Source organism: Rhineura floridana, chromosome 6, assembly GCF_030035675.1.
Source record: "Rhineura floridana isolate rRhiFlo1 chromosome 6, rRhiFlo1.hap2, whole genome shotgun sequence".
Lineage (NCBI taxonomy): Eukaryota > Metazoa > Chordata > Lepidosauria > Squamata > Rhineuridae > Rhineura > Rhineura floridana.
Window position 1 is genome coordinate 51,049,875 of NC_084485.1, and position 19,591 is coordinate 51,069,465.

General features: G+C 43.2%; 1 protein-coding gene across 2 annotated transcripts in view; it reads left to right on the plus strand.

Moving 5' to 3' along the window:
* The window catches only part of DENND2D (DENN domain containing 2D), a 60,283-nt gene that overhangs the window by 38,961 nt on the left and 1,731 nt on the right, over positions 1-19,591 (plus strand). For both annotated transcript variants that reach the window (XM_061631817.1, XM_061631816.1), the window contains 5 exons: positions 5,769-5,917; positions 6,454-6,631; positions 7,622-7,663; positions 12,058-12,142; positions 13,942-14,181. In XM_061631817.1, coding sequence (XP_061487801.1) covers positions 5,769-5,917; positions 6,454-6,631; positions 7,622-7,663; positions 12,058-12,142; positions 13,942-14,181 — 694 coding nt within the window. The remainder of the gene's footprint in view (positions 1-5,768; positions 5,918-6,453; positions 6,632-7,621; positions 7,664-12,057; positions 12,143-13,941; positions 14,182-19,591) is intronic.

Consider the following 19,591-nt stretch of genomic DNA (forward strand, 5'->3'; position numbering starts at 1 on the left):
TGAACTGATAAGGCTGTGCTAGAGGTTGATCCCTGGATAGAGATGCCCTGTGCATGCTTGCATTGTCATCCAGGATGACCAGGGGCTAAGGAAAGCACTCCTGGATCTGTAACGGCTGTATAGAAGAGGGGATTTCTGCAGGTGCAGCTTTTCTTACAACTGTATGGTAAGCTGTGCCTGCCAAAAACACCTTATTCTATTACAGATCCAGCAACTGTGACTGCTTCTTCATTTACTTGCCTGTCTAGCATTGCTTGTCTGGGCATAATGACGTGAGTGGTTTGATTTGGTATTGGTACATTGAATCATAGTGCAAGCAAATCCCTAGAATGAGATTAGGATGTGGTTTGCTACCATGTAGAAAAAGTCACCAGGTACAATAGAGAACAGGGCTTGTGTACGTTTAATATTTCCACAGAAGGAGAGATTTGGGCAGGTACAAATTCTCTTCCTCCTGCAGTCCTGTGACATGGCAATATGGACCTGCCCAAATTCCCTCTTTGATGCAGCCATGAAAGGTGTCACAGCCCTGCATTCTAATGCTTCTGGCATCTCTTCTAGCCTGCAGCAAGTTTCTTCCCTGGGGAAGTGCCCTCTTGCTTTAGAAGCATTCCTTAGGTGTTGGGCCACAAAGCATGACTTGCCTTGCTTTGCTGCTGCTTCCTTCTGTCCTAGTGACTTTTGACTTCCTCTTCTGATGTCAAAAGTTTCTCTCTTTCAGCTGCCAGAGAATGAAATTCTGGTATGATTTCCTGGCTTGCTCAATGCTTCAGGCAGCTGGAGGAGTTAGATAGAGGGTACTGACTGCATTTTCCTCAAAAGCATCCGCGTATTTTCATTTTCCTTAAATGGGCATAGCAGTATCTATTTCCACCAGACGCTTTTTTCTTGGCTTTTATGGGGAAGGAGAAACTGTCCATGGAAAACAGATTATTTCAGCAGTCAGGCTGTTGTGGAAGCCTACTTGCTGCCTTTTGTAGACTTGTGTAAACATTCTCTCCAGGATCAACCTTAGAGAAACCAGTTCCTCTTGTTTGCAATGGAAGCTGACCCTAGGGCAGCACTGATTGGCTGTAATGATGTTGTGATGTCACTAAAACACCTTCTCCCCCTCCCTTTCCTGGAATGGTTTTGAAATGTTTTGAAACGGATTCTGCTTTTTGTAAAAAAGGGAGAACAAATGTACATTTAATCAAACAAAAATCCGAATAGCCTAAAGCATTAGGAGTGGGGAAAGATATACTGACCTTGATTTACAGCCTCTGTCTGCTGTATTGTAAAATCAGGAGGAAGCCAAGCTAGAGATCTCAGGGAGGGGTGAACCTATAGCAAATCCTGATTGGTATATTTCAGGGAGGGGGAATTTGATCTGCTTAGGAGGCTGGTTCCAGGGTTCCCTGCTCTCTGTGGGCCATGTTGACGTGTGAGCAGGGCCTAACAATCACCTGATGCCCCCATGATGTCAGGTGAGCAATTTTTGTCAAGCGGGGCTTGAAGTTACTGCCAGTCTAGTGATTGGCATGGAGTTTAAGCTCCATTTTCTGAAGGGGTCTGCTGTGCTACTGAGTTTTTCCCATGGTGAACTGATTTGTGCAGCCGATCCTACCAAGCCTGAAGTCACTGCCTATCAGTTGATTGGTGCTGATGGCGAGCCTCCCTTTGCCAATGAAAAATTGGGAGTGCACTTTAAGGCCCCTGTTTGGGCATTTGATGCCACATATGACATCAGGTGTGGGGCAGTTGGACGTGGTTTGGGGGAGCAGCCTAGTGGACCTAATTGGGACCTATGCTGGGCCAAATTTGGCCCATGGGTTGAAAGTTCCCCACCCTTGGTACATATGGTATATACATTTGTACCTCCCAAAGAGACTGGTCCTCTTTCTGCCACTTGGCAGAAAGCTGTTCTCAGTCCATGGGGCCAAGATGGATATAGGCAGCATTGGCTGGGATTGCCTTTAGTTATTGTGTACGCTTTTAGTGGGCAGCTGAAATTAAGCTTGTAAGGGCAACAGGAACAGTTAGTTTAGTACAGAAACAAGCATTTGTTTTTCTGCCTTGGCAGTAGCAAGTTATAGGCAGTATGGCAAATCCAAGGGTTGCTTAAGTTATTGCCCCTCTGTGGCCATTTGAAATAAAAACATCTGTGCAAATAAGAAGGAGCATGTGACAGGATGGAGAGGAGGAAATAGATGTACAGTCTCCATCTGAAAGTACATTTAATGGGAAATGTAATGGGATGAATTTAATGGGATGTACTCCAAAGTCATTGTGCGTAGGATTGCAGCTTGAGTCATCCTTGCTTTCTGGTCCTCTGCTTGCTTCCCAGTCAGTGATGATGGCAAATGGGGAGGGCTGTCTCTGAACATGGGCTAATCTTATTGAATAGCAAGTGAAGATAGGAAGGGGAGAAGATGTCCCACCAGACTACTCCTTTCACCCCAGCCACTCTCATAAGATATTCATTTCAGCCTGTGCTTTGCTTCACAAAACAGCAGGTAGCTGAGGTCGACCTGTGTGCTTTGCTAGCTCTTGTTCTGTATATTAATTGTATCCTGGCAAATGCATTGTGTGTGCATGCAGGACCCTAGGTTGCTGAATGGCCCAGCAAGTGGAGTGGAGAATCTTAGGATCTCCAGATTCTGTGGGCTGGTGTGTATTGCTATGCATTTGGTATAGCAGGAATCTCTGTACTCTGCCCTCTGCAGGTGAAAACTAGGATTGTGCCTTTAAATAGTATTGCATGGAAGTAAAGAGAGCCAGTGTGGTGCAGTGGTTAAGGTGTTGGACTATGACCTGGGAGACCAGGATTTGAATCCCCACATAGCCATGAACCTCACTGCGTGACCTTGGGCCAGTCACTGCTTCTCAGCCTCATGAAAACCCTATTCATAGGGTCGCCGTAAGTCGGAATCGACTTGAAGGCAGTACATTTACATTTATTAAATAAAAATGTATGAAATGGTTGTTTAATATGAGAGCTTACTTTAAAGTGGTATTAACAGTCCCAATATTGGAAATACATTTTCAACAAATTAGAACTGACATATTCATTGTTAACAACCAATGTCTATTAATACATGAAACCACCTAATAGGGAGGTAAGTAAATTCTTGATGTTTCTTCTGCTAAGAGGTTTGAAGAGTGACTCAGGCCACTGACCGAGTTTGGATGTTACATCAAGCCGTTGTGCAGCATTAAGTGCACAAGCAGCAGCAAGTCTTAAGTCTACAAACTGCCTCTCACCTCTTTTCCCTGGTGCAGATGCAAGGAGGATATCAGAAACATCCACTTCAATAATAAACTTATAATAAACTTTATTTCTACCCCGCCCTTTTTCCAGTAGGACTCAGAGCGGCTTACAAGTAAAAACAACACTAATGAAAACATACAAAGTATACTATTAAAAAAGAATTAAACTATGAGAAAAATTAAAACCATAAAAAATAGGTTAAAAACAGCGGACAATTTAAAATAATAAAATCATATAATGTAGTCACCAAACCTATGACACTTAATCCTGGTCGTTCTCTATCCCAAATGCCCGTTGAAATAAAACAGTCTTTACTTGTCGCCGGAAAGACGGCAAGGAGGGAGCTGATCGTACCTCACTCGGAAGGGAGTTCCACAGCCTAGGGGCAGCCACCGAAAAGGCCCTATCTCGTGTCTGCGTCATATGTGCTTGCGAAGGTGTGGGGAACACAAGAAGGGCCTCACCTGAAGATCTCAAATCCCGGACAGGTTCATGTAGGGAGATACGATCTGTCAAATAGCCTGGACCTGAGCCATATAGGGCTTTGTAGGTCAAAACCAGCACTTTGAATTGTGACCGGAAACAAACTGGCAGCCAGTGGAGCTGTTGTAACAGGGGAGTTGTGTGGTCCCTGTAACCAGCCCTGGTTAGCATTCTGGCTGCAGCTCTTTGTACCAATTTAAGTTTCCAAACAGTCTTCAAAGGCAGCCCCACGTAGAGCGTGTTACAGTAGTCTAAGCAGGATGTAATCAAGGCATGCATCACCCTAGTCAGATCAGGCAGCTCCAGGAACAGGCGCAGCTGGCGCACCAGTTTTAATTGGGCAAATGTGCTCCTGGATACAGCAGCAATCTGGGCCTCCAAATTCAAAGCTGAGTCCAGGAGTACACCCAAACTGCAAACCTGAGACTTCAGGGGGAGTGCGACCCCATCCAGCACCGGTTGAATCCCTATTCCCTGATCTGCCCTCCGACTGACCAGGAGTACCTCTGTTTTGTCAGGATTTAATCTCAACTTGTTTGCCCTCATCCAGTCCATCACTTATGCCAGACACTGATTTAGGACCTGTACGGCTTCCTTGGCTTCAGGTGGAAAAGAGAAATAGAGTTGAGTGTCATCAGCATACTGATGGCACCGAACCCCAAAACCCCGGACAACCTCTCCCAGCAGTTTCATGTAGATGTTAAATAACATGGAGGGCAGAACGGAACCCTGAGGGACCCCATAGGTCAATGGCCAAGGGGCCGAGCAGGAGTCCCCCAGTACCACCTTCTGGGTTCAGTCCTCCAGGAAGGACTGGAGCCACTGTAACACAGTGCCCCCAAGTCCCATCTCAGCAAGGCGGCCCAGAAGGATACCATGATCGATGGTATCGAAAGCCGCTGAGAGGTCCAGTAGAACCAGCAGAGACATACTCCCCTGTCCAGTTCTCTGCGTAGGTCATCCATCAAGTTGACCAAAGCCGTCTCTGTCCCATAGCCAGGCCTGAAACCAGATTGAAATGGATCCAGATAATCCGTATCATCCAGGAATCTCTGGAGTTGGGTGACCACCACATGCTCTATTATCTTGCTTAAAAATGGAGTATTGGAGACTGGCCGGTAGTTACCTAGTAAAGAAGGATCCAGGGAGGGCTTTTTCAGCAGTGGTCTTATAACTGCCTCCTTTAAGCATGATGGAATTCTGCCTTGTTGTAGAGAGGCATTGACTACTCCCCTGACCCAATCGACCAGTCCCCCTCTGGTACTTCTAATGAGCCAGGAAGGGCAAGGGTCCAGTACACACGTGGTGGCATGCGCCGCTCCAAGGATCTTGTCCACAACCTCAGGCAAAACAAGTTGAAAAGAATCCATTTTAATTGGACAAACAGGCGCCGAAGTTACATCCTCAGAGACTGTATCAATTTCAGCGTCCAAGTCAGAGCGAATCTGAGCGACTTTGTCCGCAAAGTGCAGTGCAAATTCTTGACAGCGGTCTGCTGAGTGGTCAGAATTACCCGCACGGGGGCTAAAACTTAAAGCCCCCTAACCACTCGAAACAGTTCCGCTGGACGGCTCCCAGCAGAGGCAATGGAGGCTGAGAAGAAAGATTTCTTCTTAGCCCGTACTGCCTCGGAGTAGGCCTTCAAATAGGCTCTAGCCTGAGCTCGATCAGCTTCACTCTGAGTCTTCCGCCAACGTCGCTCTAGTCCCCGTCTGACACGCTTCATCACCACCAGCTCCTTGGAAAACCATGGGGCCAGTGGAGAGTGGAAGGGAGTGTGCAGGTCACTTGCTGCTGCTCGTGCACTAAACTGTAGTTTAGTGTTATATCCAAAAAGGGCCTTTAGGATAAATTATAGAGAAGTAATTTGAGCTGATCATAAAGATTCCTCTTGATCAAATTCTAATGCTCATGAATGGGGTGGGGTGGGGAGAGCAGGGACTATCTTTGCTAAGCCTGTGAAACAAAGGCTGTGCATTTTTGTCTACATATGTTAACATGATCATCCTGCCATGTCTTGGTTGGTTCCTCACAGCAAATTGAGCTAACACGACCCCTGGACTCTCACTTGGAACATGTGGAATTTCAGGCCCTCTTTCAGTGTCTCAGTCCCGAGAAGATCCTCCAGATATTTGCCTCTGCAGCCCTGGAACGACGGATAGTATTCCTGGCTGAGGAACTCAGGTAAAACACCTTGGCTTCAGTGACAAGGTGACTAAGAAATATTTCTACAGCTGCTTCTCCCTTGCTGCCTGGTGGATCGGCTCCCTCAGAACTCTTGCTCTGTTCCAAAGCAGAAGGGATAGGGAGCAAAGTGGTGACCAAGGTGGGATGGGCGAGAGAAGCTGTGGCTGTATTGCAATTGCAGCTGCAGAGCTGTCGAAGACAGGAGGCTTCCCTAGGTTCTGAGCTGGCAATCCTCCTCTCCTCCAAGATTCACTGCAAGGCTAGAGTTGCATGTCTTTGGAGCTTATTTTCTAGAAATAGGCTATTAGAAAATTGGGATATTTCACTTTTTTTTTGTCTTAGTTTCTTAGCCGCTTACCTGAATTTCAGTTTTACACTTATAAAATCAAGATAAAGCTGGTGATAAATTCAAGTAATGAAATAATAAAATCATGAAGGGCATTTGTACACCAGTTGATGTTTTCAGATGCTCCCCTTACCTTTTTGAGTGTCTCTCCATAACGTTCTCATCAGCATTGTGACTCCCTTTTCAGCTCCCTCTCCAAGTGCATTCATGCAGCTGCAGCTCTCCTTTACCCCTTTACCTGGGCCCATACGTACATTCCAGTGGTTCCAGAGCAGCTTCTCAGCACTGTCTGCTGCCCCACGCCCTTCATGGTTGGGATCCAAAAGCGCTACCTGGATGAGGTTCAGGATCAACCCATGGAAGAGGTATTGTCTTGCATGTCTCTGAGTGAGGAAAAAGGGGCACTGAATGGGCAAAAGAGCAAAAAATTACTGTGTGATTGGAACTATCATAGCCCCTAGGATCAGCACTCGTGGTGACTCCCTGTGCCCTTCCGCTGACAAGGCTTCTAACTACCAGTTTCATAGCTAGCTTCATGACATCTTAAAGGCTTGGCATGGACATTTCGCACCCATAAAATTGGATGTGGTTCCATCCAACCACAATATTAGCGGAGCCCACACTGAAACTGATGCCCAGATTTTTTCAGTGTAGATATTTTTATTAACTGCCTTCTACACAATCGTCTCATGGTGATGTACAATAAAAACAGCAAAAACAGTTAAAAATACAAGAAAGCAGATATGTTCAAATCGACACCCACGACAGACCCATTAATTCTGCTGGGAAAGCCTGTTGGAACAAAAATATCTTCACTTGTTTCTGGAAAGTGCAGATAGTGGGTGCTTGTCATATTTTGACAGGAATGCTGTTCCACAGAATGGGGTAGCCACATTGAAAGCCCTGTTCTGAGTAACAGTGGAGTGGCCTTCTGATATCTTTGGAACTTACAGGAAAAGCTGTTCTGTAGATTGCAGTGACCTACTAGGTATATATGGCAAAAGGTGATCTCTCTAATTGTAGTTTGGCTGCTGGTTTAATTTTAATTTAATTAAGTCATCAGTTTGCATCTTTTGGCCTGACTCAAGCCCCTTAAAGGAGCTTACATCAAAACCTTAATAACATAAAAAACCCAAACTCAACATAACTACACCCACAATTACTGGGTGTGAGAACCTACAACATTGATGAGCAGTTTGGCTCAACTTGGTTGGAACCTCTGCCTTCTGTAAGGGTGAGAAGCTCCAGAATCCCCCATCCTCTTTCATCCCTCCAATTCTGAACATTCTCTAGTTAATTTGCTAATTCTTAAGGCCTTTCTGGACAAAGAAAGATGGCTATCTTTTGCCTTTTAGGTGCTACTTGTCGATCTGTGTGAAGGAAAGTTCTTAAAATTGGTAAGTTCAATCCGAATCTGACATTGTCTTCAGGTGCACAACTTCGATGGCCACTTCTTGGCAATTATGCTTTACTCAGTCTTGCACTTACAGCACTACCCTCCTCGCCTTCTGCCCAGGACTTTTCATCTTTCTTCAGTGATACTGAATAAGGCTGCAATCCAATACATGTCTGCTCAGAAGTAAGCTCCATTGGGTGCAATGGGACTTACTCCCAGGCAAGTGTGTACAGTACTGGATTGCAGTCGCAGTTATTTGTTGCTGTTGCAGCCTCTCTACACCCTCCGTAACTCTGCTTGCCACACCCTTCCTTTACCTTCTAAAAATCCTGCTTTCCAGTACTTCTTGGGTCATTCCCATGTCTCTAACGGCCTCAGAAGTACACTCTTGATTCTTTTTTGTTGGCCATTGGAATCCATCAATATCTGAAGGGCCACACATTCACATCCCCCCACCCTGCTATAGAGAAATTAAAAGGTGGGGAAAGTTTTAATAAATAAATAAACTTTCCTCCCCTTTCCATCCCATCATTAACCTATCTCTGTTCCATCTTTTTTCCTATAGTGATGAAAAAAGCCTCATTCTTTGAAAGCCCTCCCTTAGCCCCTTCCTCACCCTTTAAATATTGGCCAATCTCCCTTCTCCCCTTTTCCACAAACTCCTGGTGTGTACCATTCACTCCCAATCTCTTGACTTTCTCTGTTCCGGTTCTGCTCTTGGCCCCTCCACCAAATCTGGCCTCTGCACTCTACTGAAACTCCTCTTGCTGCAGTTGCAGACAAAATCGCAGATACATTTTAAAAAGTATTCTTGTCCTCCTTGTGCTCTCTCCTGCCTTTGATGCAGGTGACTATTCTCTCTTGCTTGGCTCTCTATGTGGCATAGATTTCTGTGGCTCTTTGCACTCCTGGTTCTCTTAAATGCCAGACTACTTGTTAACGCCTCCTCAGCCTTCCTCCCTCTCTGTTGTGGTCCCCTGCTATTCTCTTACGCTCACCTTGGGTGGCCTCATGCAGTTCCATGAATCCACATAGAAGATAACACCCAGCTTTGCCTCACTCTGCTAACATTTCTCCATTCCCACTTGTTGCCAACTCAAATTCAACATGCCAAACACTGATCACTCCTCCAGTCTTTTGCCTCCCAATCGTTTCTCTCCCTGACCCATTCTCCGTCAGCAACATCACTGTCCATTGTCCTCCATCAGCAGCATGCCACTGACGAGGCATGTAGCCTTGGCTTTCTCTTTGATTCCTCCCTTTCTTTAGCTCCCCGTATTCAAAATGTTGGCAATTCATACCCCTTCTTGCTGTACACAATGTGGCAAAACTTTCCTGTTCTTCCCTCCCCCATTCGTTAAAACACTGGCTCATGCTCTGGTTGTTTCCTGGCTTGTAATGTTCTTCTCTGGCCTTCTTGTGCTTTTACAGCTTCAAGGGCTAAGTAGCAGCTTCAGGGGAGGGGTGATTTTTTTTCAGTGTGGAAAATGGCATGGAAAGCCTCTGTGCCATGTTCCCTGAGTGGGATGATAAAACACCAGGTTAATCAGGTAAAGCTTGGAGCTGTAATTCTTACTCTTCTGTCTTTAAAAAATATGTATGTGGACTTGGGGAGGGGTGTGTGTGCAAGTGTGTATGTATGTATATCGTATGTATATATTCTTGCAAACACATTTTTTGAGCAACTGAAAAGACGACTGTACATGTGAACATCACCAAATGTTCAATATAGGAATCAAATTGATTATGTAATTGGTAACAGAAGATGGAGAAGTTCCATACTTGCTGCAAAACCAAGACCAGGAGCAGACTGCGGTACAGATAATGAACTGGTAATACTGAAAATCAGGGTAAAGCTAAAGAAGAACAACAAAGCAAACATAATGCCAAAATACAATTTAAATAACATCCCAGAAGAATATAAAGATCAAATAAGGAACAGATTTGAGGCTTTAAACTTAGTTGACAGAAAACCAGAAGAACAAGGGAGTGATGTCAGAGAAATTATCACGGAAAAATGCAACAAGACAATACCTGTAGTTAAAAAGAGAGAAAGACCACAATGGATGACTGAAGAAACTCTTAAAATGGTTAAAGATAGAAGGAAAGCAAAAGGAGATAGAAACACAGTCAGAAACCTAAATGCAACAATACAGCAACTAGTACGTGGGGACAAAGAACTATTACAATAATTGCATAGAAATAGAAGCGGACAACAAAGAAAGTAGAACAAGAGCCCTATTCCAAAAGATTAGAGAAATTAAAAGGAAATTTAAACTAAGAGTAGGGATGCTGAATAATCAACAGGGGAACACACTGACTGACCAAGATGAAATAAAAGGAAGATGGAAGCAATACACTGAAGAACTCTATAAAATAAATGCAAAGATGACAGATTCATTCATGGAGGAGCCATATTATGAAGAACCAGAAATGTAAGAATGTGAGGTGAAAGCTGCTTTCGGAAGAAACAAATCACCAGGAACAGATACCAATAGAGTTGCTACAAGTTACTGAGACTGAATCTGTCCAAATTTTCACAAAAAATTGTCAACAAATATAGAAAAGAAAACAATGGCCCACAGACTGGAAGTGTTCAATATACATCCCAATTCCAAAGGTGGGGATCCCAGGGAATGCAGTAATTATCAAACTATTGCCTTAATATCCTCTGCAGGTAAAGTAATGCTCAAGATTCTACAACAAAGGCTCTTACCATATATGGAGTGACAAATGCCAGATGTGCAAGCTGGATTTAGAAAGGGAAGAGGTACCAGAGATCAAATCACAAACATATATTGGATAATGGAATGGACCAAGGAATTTCACTAGAAAATTACCCTATGCTTTATAGATTACAGCAAAGGCTTTGATTGTGTAGATAATGAAAGCTATGGAATGCTTTAAAAGAAATGGGGGTGCCATAGCATCTGATTGTCCTGATGCGCAACCTGTACTCAGAACAAAAGTCTACTGTAAGGACAGAATATGGAGAAACGGTTCCCAATTGGAAAAGGTGTGAGACGGGTGTATTTTATCACCCTATTTGTTTAATCTATATGCAGAACGTATCATATGGAAAGCGGGATTGGATCAAGATGAGGGAGGTGTGAAAATTGCAGGGAGAAATATCAATAATTTAAGACATGCAGATGATACATACTACTAGCAGAAACCAGTAATGATTTGAAATGAATGCTGTTTAAAGTTAAAGAGGAAAGCACAAAAGCAGGACTATAGCTGAACGTCAAGAAAACTAAAGTAATGACAACAGAAGATTTATGTAACTTTAAAGTTGACAGTGGGGACATTGAACTTGTCAAGGATTATCAATACCTTGGCAGTCATGAACCAAAATGGAGACAATAGACAAGAAATCAGAAGAAGGCTAGGACTGGGGAGGGCAGCTATGAGAGAACTAGAAAAGCTCCCCAAATGCAAAGATGTATCACTGAACACTAAAGTCAGGATCATTCAGACCATGGTATTCCCAATCTCTATGTATGGATGTGAAAGTTGGACAGTGAAAAAAGCGGATAAGAGAAAAATCAATTCATTTGAAATGTGGTGTTGGAGAGCTTTGCAGATACCATGGACCGCTAAAAGACAAGTAATTGGGTGTTAGAACAAATTAAACCAGAACTATCATTAGAATCTAAAATGATGAAACTGAGGTTATCATACTTTGGACACATAATGAGAAGACATGATTCACTAGAAAAGACAATAATGCTGGAAAAAACAGAAGGGAGTAGAAAAAGAAGAAGCCAAACAAGAGATGGATTGATTCTATAAAGGAAGCCACACACCTGAACATACAGGGTGGTATATAACAGATGCTATTGGAAGTCGCTGATTCATAGGGTCGCCATAAGTTGTAATCAACTTGAAGGCACATAACAATAGCATGTATGTATATCTATCCATTCATCTGAACAAATCCAAACCTGCATAGTCTTCAAAAGGTTGCTAGATCATGTGTTTTCAGACCACACTCTGAGATCTTTTAGTTAGGCTTCACTCCACCAGGCTAGACCAGTAGGATCTAATTGCAAAGTCAGTTCTCGGGTTGTTCTATCACCTGTTTCTTGTTCCCTTTGTGAGACAACCTTCCCGTCCTCCTAGCACCCTATCTGGTATCAGGGGATGGCTAATAGCTTCTAGTGATAGATAATGAGCTCTTCAGAGACCACTTATCCAGATGGCCAGAGATGTCTGTAAACCATGCAGAATGTATCTTTGGGGAGTTGCTGGCGAGACATGTTTATTCCCCTGCAGACCTGAAAGTGCCGCTAGAAAAGGGTTCTTTTTGAGCTACAGCCCCTTGTCCTTGCTGCTTCTGCTGTTTTTCAGTGGCTGGTTGTTGCAATAAACTCTCTTTTAATAATTCTGTAGGTTGGTGATGAAGAAGAGATTTTGCCTGTTAAGCTACAGAGTGAGATGCTGTCCTCTCTGCCCACAATGAACAACAGCGTACAGAGTAAGCCTGCCTGTCTTCTGTATACACAGAAAACAGAGCTATTTGAAAAATTTGCATATGTGATGAGGCAGGGGTCCAGAGTGGCTGTCCTTGGACAGATAAGCTGAGAGAGAAGATCCTTGTTTCTAAAGATGGAAGAGACTGTGGTTGCTGTGTGCCAGGCACACAGTCTGTGCCAGACTGGAGGAGTGATGTTGGTGCACAGTGCCCTCTCCGTTGCGTTATTCCTGCTTTTTCAGAGATCTGTTTCTGTGTGGTCTATATAAGTGGCAAAGCAGAAAGACAAATAGCTGGTGGGCAGTCATGGTCTTTACCTGCATGCAAGTGATAGGATAAGAACGTGTCAAACAATATGGTACCCTGGTATTGAGGATCTTGATTCAACCTTGTTAACCAGGAAAATTTCTACATAGTCTGCCTGTAGGTGGAACACTGTGAAATGTGTGTGTATGGGAGGGGGGATGGCTTTCAGACACTGCATTTTTTGGAGTCCATTCCACCCACCTAGATCAATTTAGAATCCATACCACTTTGGGGTCTTGTCCAGACCAATATAGATCCATTTGGGCCTGCAGCATGGATTACTGCGCTCTCACTCCTTTTTCAAAGGTATCAAGGCAGGGTAGGGTTATGATGAGGGATTATAATGCTGTAGCAGGGTATCAAGGCAAATCATAAGTGATGGGATTTATTTCTAAAATGAGGCAGACTTTTCATAGACAAATTCTCCTTGAATTTGTCTCTATCAGCTGCTACTAGTTAAACTCACTAAATGGAACATCCATGTTCAGAGGCATTATACCTCTGAATACTAGTTTGCTGGGGATAAAACAACCTTCCTCTTTTAAATCCAATTTTTAATGGGATGCTTGACTGGAGAGACCATCTATCTGATCAAGCAGTGATGCGAGGGAAATTGCACTCTGCATATGCTGAAACACTGAATTCTTCATTATTACAGCACATGTTTCAGGGCTAAGGCCTGGTTGAGGATAGAATGTGGGTTTGATCTGTAACTTGGATTAAATCTTGTATATCAAAAGTGTGTCTCCCCATACTTTTGCTAAGGCTGCAAAATGGAGTAATGTCTGACATACTCCATGGCAGAACCTTGAGACATTGGGGGTGGGATGAGGAAGGAGGTCCAGATGAAACATCGACAGCGTCTCATCTGTGACATTTCGGAGTTGTTAAAGTTGGAAGCCTCTGGATGATGGGGATAGTTATTTCTTCCCTTACAGCTTATATGCCAGCTAGCAGTGCAGGTAGATCTCCCTTTCGGAGCCATAAGTTTCCATAGTAACAGCTTCTTAGCAATTTAATCCTAGGAAATTGGATTTTATGACTCAAGTACACTGTAGTCACTTGAAGATTTAATACACTGTACTGCCTTCACTGAATGGAAGCAGATGACATTTCTTCATTAATGAATTAGTATGCAGAGTTTTAAAGGTGTTTGATTAAAGGCGCTGTAAAATGGAAGAATATTAAAGACTAAGACAGAGAGGGAGAGACAGGAAGACAAAACGTCATCTGATGCTGTGCAAAAAACTGTCCAGTCTTTATTGTGAGCCACTGCATGCAAACAGTTCTCCATCTCATGACAGCCACCATGTGAGGTAATTCTAAACCATCAGCCGTGTGACAGCTCTGAACATTTGCCCCCCCGCCCCCCCAACCCTCATGCCTTGGGAAGTGCAAGAGGAGGGAACACAGCCCTAAATCCTGAGAACTAGACAGGGGCAAGATATTTTTGCAAGACGTGAACTGGACACACTCTCCTTTTCTTTTCATTCCAGCCTCTGAGGAACTCAACACATGTGTTTCAGACACCTTTGTACAGTTCTTTGTCAAAACAATTGGACACTATCCAGCGCACATCAAATGGAACAGGAATGGTCAGGGCTGCTTCCAGGAGCGGTCATTCTGCAAGGCCCTCACCTCCAAGGCCAGCCGCAGGTTTCTGAAAAAGTTTGTGAAGACTCAGATGTTCTCATTATTTATTCAAGAAGCAGAAAGGAGCAGGAAAGGTGTAGAAGGTAACCCCCCAACTTCTGTTCCTCTCAGTCTCATGGAGGTAGTGACAGCTCACAACATAGAAAACCCCCATAGGGCATCATTGATCGAGGCTTATAGTGACACCCCCATCACCATCTCTGCAGGAAAAGATGCTCAGAGCATCCTCTCTTTCAGAGATGGTGATGGAGTGTCACTACAAGCCCCGATCAATGATGTCCTATGGGGTTTTTTGTATGTTGTGTTCTTCTTACCTGATCCCCCTTCCCTACAGCAAGCTTTTTAAAAAAAAGTTTCTGGAGGAATGGGAAATGGTTGCAGGGATGCAACTGAGCAAGCAGAATTTAGTTGGGCAGCTTGCTTGAAATGGACTGTTCCTGACTTGACACTTCTTGAAGCAATTTGAACAGGGATGCTCACATAGTCAAATACTCACTCCATTTCTAGCTGCTATGACTTACCTTTCCAATAGTCACATGTAGATAATTACATGCAGTGATTGTACATGTTATCTCTTGCATTGCTTGTACATTGCACTGGGTGGCCATGGCAGCTTCCAAGCACTTGTACATGTAGAGAAAGGAAGTGTAGGTGATCACCATATGTGAAGCTCTGCGTAAAGCCTTTAAACAACTTTCCCTTATGGAGGTGAACAGACATCAAAGGGGCATGATTTACGTACATTATTGCCTGCTTATGCATATGAGAAAGGTTTAGATAACAAAGCCATGATGGGAGAGTTAGTGAGATCAACAGCCTGTTAATGCATAGTGGTGTTAAAACAGGCGAGTTTTTAGTTCTCATGGATTTGGAGAAAAGCTTGACTAATTTCAAGACTTTCCTCTTTCAACAAGCCCTTTAAGTTGAGACCTATCCCAGTCTGCATCTCTGTCAGAATTGTTTAATATGTTTTTTAATAATGTTTTTAACCCTTTTTTAAAGTTGTTTTTTTAAAATGTTTTTAATGCTGTTTTGTTTTAATGTATTTTAAGATGTGTTTTTATGATGTTTTAAAGTGTTTTAGTGTTTTGTTTGCCGCCCTGGGCTCCTGCTGGGAGGAAGGGCGGGATACTAAATAAATAAATAAATAAATAATTTATGTTAAGGTTCAGAAACTAGAAGGGAGCTGGGTGATACTTCCAGGAAATTGTCTTTTCTTGGCTTTTTGTCCTGCTCAGCTCTACCTAAATGGAAGATACAGAACTTTGAACTGATGCAAACATATATGTGTGTCACTTTTATAGTCCGCCTTTCCATTAGAGCCTTGCTTGGCAACTAGTTTGGACTATGGATCAGCATGATAATAGGGTTAGTATCTTGGACTAGGGTTCAAATTCCCACTCAGCCATGAAGCACACTGGGTGATCTTGGACCAGCTCTCAGCCTAACTTACCTTACAGGGCTGTTGTGAAGATAAAAAGGGGAGGATCATGTATGTTACCTTGAGTTCCATGCAGGAAAGGTGGGATATAAATGTAATAAAGTTCAAATGGGTATAGATGATGGCGAAGGATCAAGTTTATGCCCTGTTGCTTCCCCTTCCCTGCAACAAGGGTGTCCAACTACACTGCAGTCCTCATTCAACAGGCCATGGGAGAGAGAGAGCTGGGAGTGGGTGAAGTGGTTTAACTTATTTATTTTATTTATTTATTTTTATTTCTAGACCGCCCATAGCTAATAGCTCTCTGGGCGGTGTACAAAACTTGGAGAATACCCACAAATATAACCTTTATTTCATCACAGAAGACTCCAGAGTGCATTCAGTTCACATGAGACTGCCATGGGTCAGAAGCGGCACACGAGTCTCTCAAATGCCATGGTTCACCTGGTTACTGCAGCTGCCCTACCTAAAATTACAGTTGCTGCTGCCGCCCTCCCTAATATGACAGTGCACCTTAGTATTTCCTGCACTTTTTTCAGAAGATTTCAGGGCACATTCCAACTTGGGTTAGGACAGTAGTACTGAATGCTTTCTTGGATTTGGCTCAAGGACACAATCGGTGTGATTGAGCACCATTGTGTGCCCATCATTTCTGCCTACTCTCCTAGTTTCCTTACAAACTGTCAGCTGTGGTTGATGTGAGAGAGGCAGAGTTCACAGTCTCACCAGCCCCTCTTGGAGAGGGAGTAGCTTCTTTCAGCAAGGCCAAAAGCCTTCTGGCTATCTTTTGCTTTTTCCTAGTGACTCATGATCAGGGGGCAAGGCTGTATTTGAGTGGTGGAGCACATGCTTTGCATGCAAAAGGTTCAGTGCTCAGCAACTCCAGCTAGGGCTGGGAAATACTCCTGTCTGAAAACCTGGAGAGCCATTTGGAGAGAGATCACATATTTATATAGACAGAAAAGAGCGAGTTGAACAAATGGTCTGACTAAGGCAGGTTCCTGCATTCCTTGCCAATCACCTCACTGGCCCTCAAGGACAGAAGCGCTGAATAGTGGTTGGCGATAGGCCAGATGATAGAAAAGAGACAGTGGAAGTTGGCCCCAAATATATATGTGGACCATGCCCTGATCATGACAGGATGGTCTCTAGGAAAGACAAATTAATTTCAAAAAGGTTCATGGCTAGATAACTTGTTGCAAAATGAAAAAGTTTTCCAACCAATAATGCCAAAAATAGAGGAACGTTTTTAGTGTAATAATTGTCCAGAGCTGAATAGAGTCACCATTGGGAACCCTTAAAGGTATAGGGAAGAAATAATGCAGAAGATGCTTAAGGAAGAAAAGGAGGGGGGATTTACTTATCACAATAAAACAACTGGACCAAAAGCATACAGTGCCTTGCAAAAGTAATCACACTCCTGACCAATGCTCTCATATTACTGAATTACAAATGGCACATTGTAATTTCGTTCTGTATGATATTTTATTTTGAAACACTGAAACTCAGAATCAATTATTGTAAGGTGACATTGGTTTTATGCTGGGAAATGTTTGTAAGAAACATAAAAAACTGAAACATGTTGCTTGCCTAAGTATTCAACTCCTGTGCTGTGGAAGCTCTCAGTTTACGCAGATGAAAGAAATTGGCCTATCGAGGACACAGTTACCTTACCATTGGCCTCCACCTGTGAACCATTAAAGTTGCTGTCACATTGTCAGCATAAAACCACCACTGTTCAAGGATAATTGGTCAAGCTGGGGATCTGAAGGAAAATGAAGACCAAAGAGCATTCTACAGAAGTGAGAGAGGTGTGTGTGTACTGCCTTCAAGTCGATTCCGATGGTGACCCTATGAATAGGGTTTTCATGAGGCTGAGAGGCAGTGACTGGCCCAAGGTCACCCAGTGACCTTCATGGCTATGTGGGGATTCAGTTGGATCAATAATCAGGAAGTGGAAGCTGCATCCCACCACCCAGGCACTGCCAATAAAAGGCCGTCCCTCAAAACTCAGTGCTCAAACAAGAAGGAGACTTGTGAGAGAAGCCACCGAGAGGCCAACAATCACTTGGAAGAAGCTACAGAGTTCAGTGGCTGGGAGTGGAGTAATGGTGCACCAGTCAACCATATCAAGAGCACTACATAACATTGGCCTGTATGGGAGGGTGGCAAGAAAGAAGCTGTTACTCAAAAAGGACCATCTGAAAACATGTCTGGAGTTTGCCAGAAAGCATGAGTGTGCCTCAGCTGCGATGTGAGAAGAGGTTTTGTAAAGGTCAGATAAGACCAAGCTAGAGCTTTTTGGCCCAAACTCAAAGCGCTATGTGTGGTACAAACCTAACACTGCCCATGCCTCGGGACTCCCCATCCCTACAGTGAATTATGGTGGTGGCAGCATCATGCTGTGGGGATGCTTCTCATCAGCAGAGACTGAGCATCTTGTTAAAACGTAAAGCACAGAGTGGCCTAGAGGTGCCGAAAAAGACAAAGAAAAAGAAGAAAGCCAAATCTTCGAGCAGCACCAAAACACCAAAGAAGAAAGATGACAAAGAAAAGAAATCTGATAAGAAGAAAAAGAAGAGCAAAAAGCTGGAGTCTCTTACTGCAGATGGATCGCAAAAGAAAAAGAAGAAAACTGGAAACCTTGTGGGATCAGCATGAGGAATGGCATGAAGTGAAGAATGGAAATATATTGGGAGCATTCAGCAGAAAGAAACTGTTTATATTTTTTTAAACAGAAGAAAACCTGAATGTCAAAGACTGAATTTAAATCTTTATTTATAACTATTTTTAACTGTGACTTTTAGAGCTGAGCTTTGTTAGCAACTGGTCTGGCTATGGGCTTGGGAACGAGAGGTACACTGACTGCATTGCCAAAGGGGAAAAGTCAGATACTGTAACTGATGGAATGTGGTGGACAGGAAGACTGCTCTGATTATTCAATCTTGAACACCGTAATTTCTCTTATTCCTACTTCCACCTTCACCCCTACCCCAACACTTAAGAGTTTTATTTTTTAAAGGAAAACGTTACTTTCTCTCTGTTCATACCATCTGCTTTCCAATTAACTTTTAATTTAACATTAAAGGAGGAAGGTCTACATCTCTACAATATATCCTTCCTTCCAGGATTTGTGTTCATTATGTACAAAACCTTGTTGGCTCAAGGTTGGCTTTTTGTCTTGTCCTTTTCTCTCTCTCTCTCTCTTTATAACAGTACACAATAAAACATTTTGACTCTGGAAAAATCATGTGTATATATTTAGAAACTAAAAATGTACAAATCTCTTGACTGCAGCTAAACATTTATGAGGGGTTTGGTCAACTGCACAGCACTGTGATTTTGTACTGAATTTTGTGCATGTGTGTTTCATTTTTAAAGAGAACCAAGCTTCTGGCCTTCATGGTTTCAAAAAGGTTTATGAAATCATGGGTGTAATGTTACTTTCTAATTGGTTAACAACCAGTTGGGTCTTTGAAGGGAGCTTGGACTAGGTGTTTTGCACTCGTCCTTCTTACCCACCATGGCCCTTTAGTATCTCCCACAGAAGCACTCTCTTTTTCTATAGTAGCATAGGTTCGGTTTTATTATTATTGTTGAGATTTTTAATGTTTTAATGTATGTGTATGTTTTTATTTTGTATGTCACCCAGAGTGGCTGGACAGCCAGCCAGATGGGCGACTAATAAATGTAATAAATAAAATAAATAAATAAATTTAATAAATAAATAAAATAAAAATTGAAGGAAGAATGGATGGAACAAAATACAGGGAAATACTGCAAGAGAACCTGCTTCAGTCCACTAAAACACTGAGGCTTGGGAGGAAATTCACTTTTCAGCAGGACAATATTCCCAGGCATAAGGCCAAAGCAACATTGGAGTGGCTCAAGAACAAAAAGGTGAATGTCCTACAGTGGCCCAGTCAAAGTCCTGATCTCAATCCCATTAAGAATCTGTCGCGCTCTTTGAAGATTGCGATCCACAAGCGACGTCCAACCAACCTGAAAGACCTGGATTGAATCTGCCAAGAAGAATGGGCCAAGATCCCTCT